Source organism: Rhinolophus ferrumequinum, assembly GCF_004115265.2.
Source record: "Rhinolophus ferrumequinum isolate MPI-CBG mRhiFer1 chromosome 13 unlocalized genomic scaffold, mRhiFer1_v1.p Super_scaffold_3, whole genome shotgun sequence".
Lineage (NCBI taxonomy): Eukaryota > Metazoa > Chordata > Mammalia > Chiroptera > Rhinolophidae > Rhinolophus > Rhinolophus ferrumequinum.
The window spans coordinates 7,417-11,267 of record NW_022680356.1 but is presented as its reverse complement, the minus strand read 5'-3'; the positions used below and the strand labels follow the sequence as shown (position 1 = coordinate 11,267).

The following is a 3,851-nucleotide window of genomic DNA, read 5'->3' as shown; positions in this document are numbered from 1 at the left end:
TGCTGGAGTCCGCTGTGTTTTGGGGGCACCGGGGACCAGGCCTGCCTCAGTTAAGGGTGTGTTTCTAAAAGCCTGAACTCATCAAAGGGATGGAGGTGGGTACCTACTGTCCGAAAGAGGGCAGGTAGGCGGCTGTCAGTCTGACCCTCCCTTCAGGCGTGGCCCGAGGGGGAGTGGCTCGGTGGCCAGGAATGCCACTGAATCATGCTAGAAGCATGGCAGGGGATCGTGCCAGATGCACGCAGGCCGTCCTGCAAGCACAGGACTCCTTTAGTGGATTTGTGGAGGGCAGGTCTCCCGGGCCCAGGAGGAGCGCTCCCTTCAGCAAGGGCATTTCCAGTCCTACCCCCAGGGCAAAATGGCAGGAGAACTGGGCTTGGGGAAGTCCCTCAGTTTCCCCTCCTGAGCAGCCCAGCTCTGTCGTCAGCTCTGTTTCCTTGTGGGGCTTCCCAGAGAAACTGCGGGGGCTCAGGTGCGGTTTCCTCATCTGAGCCTCACAGCATCTTCCTGCGGGAGGAACTGTCACAGGGTTGTCACGCCCCAACAAGAAAGCAGGAGCCTCCCTGTGCTCATCAGATAAATGCCCCAGAACTGTCAGAGTCGTCACTGCTGTTGGATGCTGCTGGAGCTGAGTCAGTCCCCTGGACTTTCAGTAAAGGTACTTAGTTCTTTGCCTGCAGGTGGCTGGAAAGTCCTCTTGCTTGGGGAACAGTGGGGCCGTGCCAGGCAGGGTCCGCATTGTGTCCTGTTCGGGGCTCGTGCTTCCTACTCTGGCTCAGGGCCCGGCCCCTGCTCCCCGACAGAAGTAGATGCCAACGTGAGGGGCCACAGGCACCAGGGGCTGTGAGATATTTAAGGTAAAAGTCGTGCCTGGCCTTGGGGCAGCTGGGGAGGTACTGTCAGCTGGCCTGCTTTCCCGTCTTGGAGGCTGCCGTAAGCTTGTCCCAGGAGGTGGCTCAGGTTTTCTGACTGAGGCGTCCTGTCCAGCATGAGGACCTTAGCCACCAATGTCCCTGGGAGGTCTTAGAAATGTGTCCAGAGGCTCATCTCTGCTGTCACTGCCCCCACAGGTGCTGAGATAAGCCCGCTCTGATACGCATCTGCAGAGCCCCCAGCTTTAGATCCCTCCACAAAGCAGGAGATGCTGGGCCGGGCGCTGGGGGCGGGACAGGGGCACTTTCTGCCTCTCCCTGTGTATGACCCTGGCCCGCGGCGCCGTCCACTTCCCACTGGATCCTTCTGTAGCTGCAGACCCCACATTGGACTGAGCACAGAGTGATGTCCAAGAGTGGCTGGGCCACATGTGTGCCTTGGGACTGACGGTCTACCCTCTTAGGCCACTTGCCCCCTCACCAGAGCCCACAGCTTTACTGGAAGAAGGCTGGTTGGCCGGGTCACATGAGTGCTGCCTGTTTGGGGCTGCGTAAACCCAGACCCAGATGAGCTTCTTCTGGTGTCTTGTAAAGAAGCCCAATCATGACGTTTTCTTCTTCTTTTACGTCGAAACCACAGTGAATGGCTCTCAGCTCAGTGAGGTCTCTGATTTGAGTCAGCAGGTGTGGACCCTTCAGGGTCAGACCCTTGTGGCAGTTCCATGGAGTGACAGTGTGGCTCCCAGTGAGTGGTCATCCTGTGGCTGCTCCCTCAGTGTGTGGCTTTACAAGGGGGAGGAGAATGTCACCCCTGCCTGGGAAAAGCTTGTCTTGAGCAGCATGGAGGAAGCAGCGAGGGTGGAGAAGAGTGCTTGCCGGGCCCTGCAGGCCTGTTCTATGGAGGAGGAGTGGCTTGGTCGGCCTGACTTCATGCTGTCGCAACAGGACTACAGGGGTGACCTGCAGAGGAAGGCACATTTCATCATCATATCCAGCCAGACTTGCTGGGGGACAGAGACCTCCAATGGTCAGAAAGGGCAGCTTGGGGGGCATCTTTCCAGCTCCAGCTGTTTAAGCTGAGGTCTGCCCTCTGCTCAGCTCTTGTGTTTGTTCCATATCCCAGGGCAGTGATTGGCACATGCTGTGGATGAATGAATGAATGGATGGCCATTTGGTGGTCTGGGGTGGCAGGGATTACACTCGTAAGGTCTCTTCCAGCCCCACGTGAAAGACACTGGTCTTTTCCTGACTTCAAAAGAACACTGACACGGTCGCCCAGCTCATCTTTTCAGCCACGGTCACTATCTTCCCGTGCAAGTTTCCCGTCTTTTGACAATGGCAAAGGCACCCCATTCGTTTCGCAATCCAGGATCCAGAAATGTGTCTGTGTTGTGAGGGGGTTGGAGGGCAGCCCACATTGCAACTGAAGGCCAGTGACTAAGAAAAATAACGTGGGGAAAAAAAGCCCTGCATTTTTTTTTTTACAAGAAATTTATTTGGTAGAAAATCTAATTTTAGAGTTAAAAAAAGAACTTTTTCCTGTTTTTAATCATTTCGATTCCTTGCACTTTTTAAGTTGTTTGTGCGCCGTGGACCCTGTTGTGATGGACCCTGCCCTTCACCTGTGGGGGCTCTTGTCGTCCATGAACGGTGACGTACCTCGGCCATTCTGCCCTCACGTGCGGACTTGTCTTCGTTCTGCCTTTCTCCCCACTGGAAAGTCCCCTCATCAATTAATGGAATGTCTGGGTCTTGCCTAGTGTTCCATACTTTCTACCCATTCATTGTTTTCTTCTTCTTTTTAATTGCGTGGGGTGTGGCTGCATTCTGGGTCATTACCAAGTACCTGGCGACCTTGCTGATGCTTCACTTAGAAGTGCCCCTTTGACCTAAATGTGCAACGGCCTCACGTTTACAAGCACACTTCTAGCTACGATGCGGACATGCTTTTTGCCAGCTCTGTTGATTTTCTTGGTCTGTTAGACCCTCTTGGGTCTTTTGGTGGCACTGCCCTTTCTCATATGTTGGCAGTTGGTCAGAGACCCAGCCCACATACCTGCCAATCTCCGTCAAGCAGGGTCCTTGCAAGGGGCGGCTGTCACTGTCAGCTTTGGTCAGGGGGTCAGTCTTTGGCTTCCTGCTGCTAGTCTGCATGTCCATCTTTTCCCTGGGGGTCCCCTCTTGTGTGAGGAGAGTTCCGATTCATTGTTTGAGCACAGCCACTTATGACTGGCCTGTCCCTGAATCCTCCCTGTGCCGTGTCTGGGCTGGAATGTGAGCTGTCGCGCATGCTCTCTGCTGCGCCTCTGAAATGTGTGTTTCCGGCCCACTCTGGTTGATGGCTGGCGGCCTGGAGCTTTGCATGAGTAACTTGAACTCCACTTAAAGCCCCGCCCCTCTCTTGTGTCCTCTCCTGTTTCAGGATGAGAAGATACTGGATCTGTACAATGAGGCCCAGCCCGTGAAAGCCTTCCTCTTCTACCACGTCCAGTTGGGCTCCACCTCCACCTACGAGTCTGTGGCCTTCCCAGGCTGGTTCCTGGCCTGCGCGGACAGAGGCCAGCTCATCTTCTTCACTTCGGACCAGGGGACCAAGTAAAACACCGCCTTCAACTTACATATGAGGTCTTGAACTCAGCCTGGGGGTGGCAGCTGGGCCAGGAGCCTTTGTCTTAAACTTTCTGGTTCTCAGGGTGTTTCCATCTGTATTATCTCAGTGTCATCTCACACTAGTGCAGGGCCCTGCTGGCATCTCATTTTGTGACTGGAGAAAAAGCAATGACTTCACGACGGCGGGGAATAAAATGTGGTCTTGCAAGCAGGAGGGAGGGGTGACGTCTAGCTAGCCTCCCAAGCTGTCCATCCCACCAGTCACCTGTGTGAGGATGTTCTCTCCTGGGGGCAGATGTGAAGACGCTTCAGAAATCATGAGCCTCACGCAGGACCAAGGCGGCGTGATCAGCGTGGAGGTAATCTTCG

General features: G+C 54.9%; 1 protein-coding gene across 1 annotated transcript; it reads left to right on the top strand.

Annotated features, from left to right (window-relative positions):
- The first annotated feature begins 1,439 nt into the window (after positions 1–1,439).
- On the top strand, positions 1,440–3,629 carry LOC117019277 (interleukin-36 gamma-like). Its single transcript, XM_033100856.1, is given in 3 exon segments — positions 1,440–1,844; positions 2,242–2,301; positions 3,295–3,629. Coding segments are annotated over 3 exon segments (675 nt in total). The 3' UTR covers positions 3,505–3,629.
- The last annotated feature ends 222 nt before the right edge of the window (positions 3,630–3,851 follow it).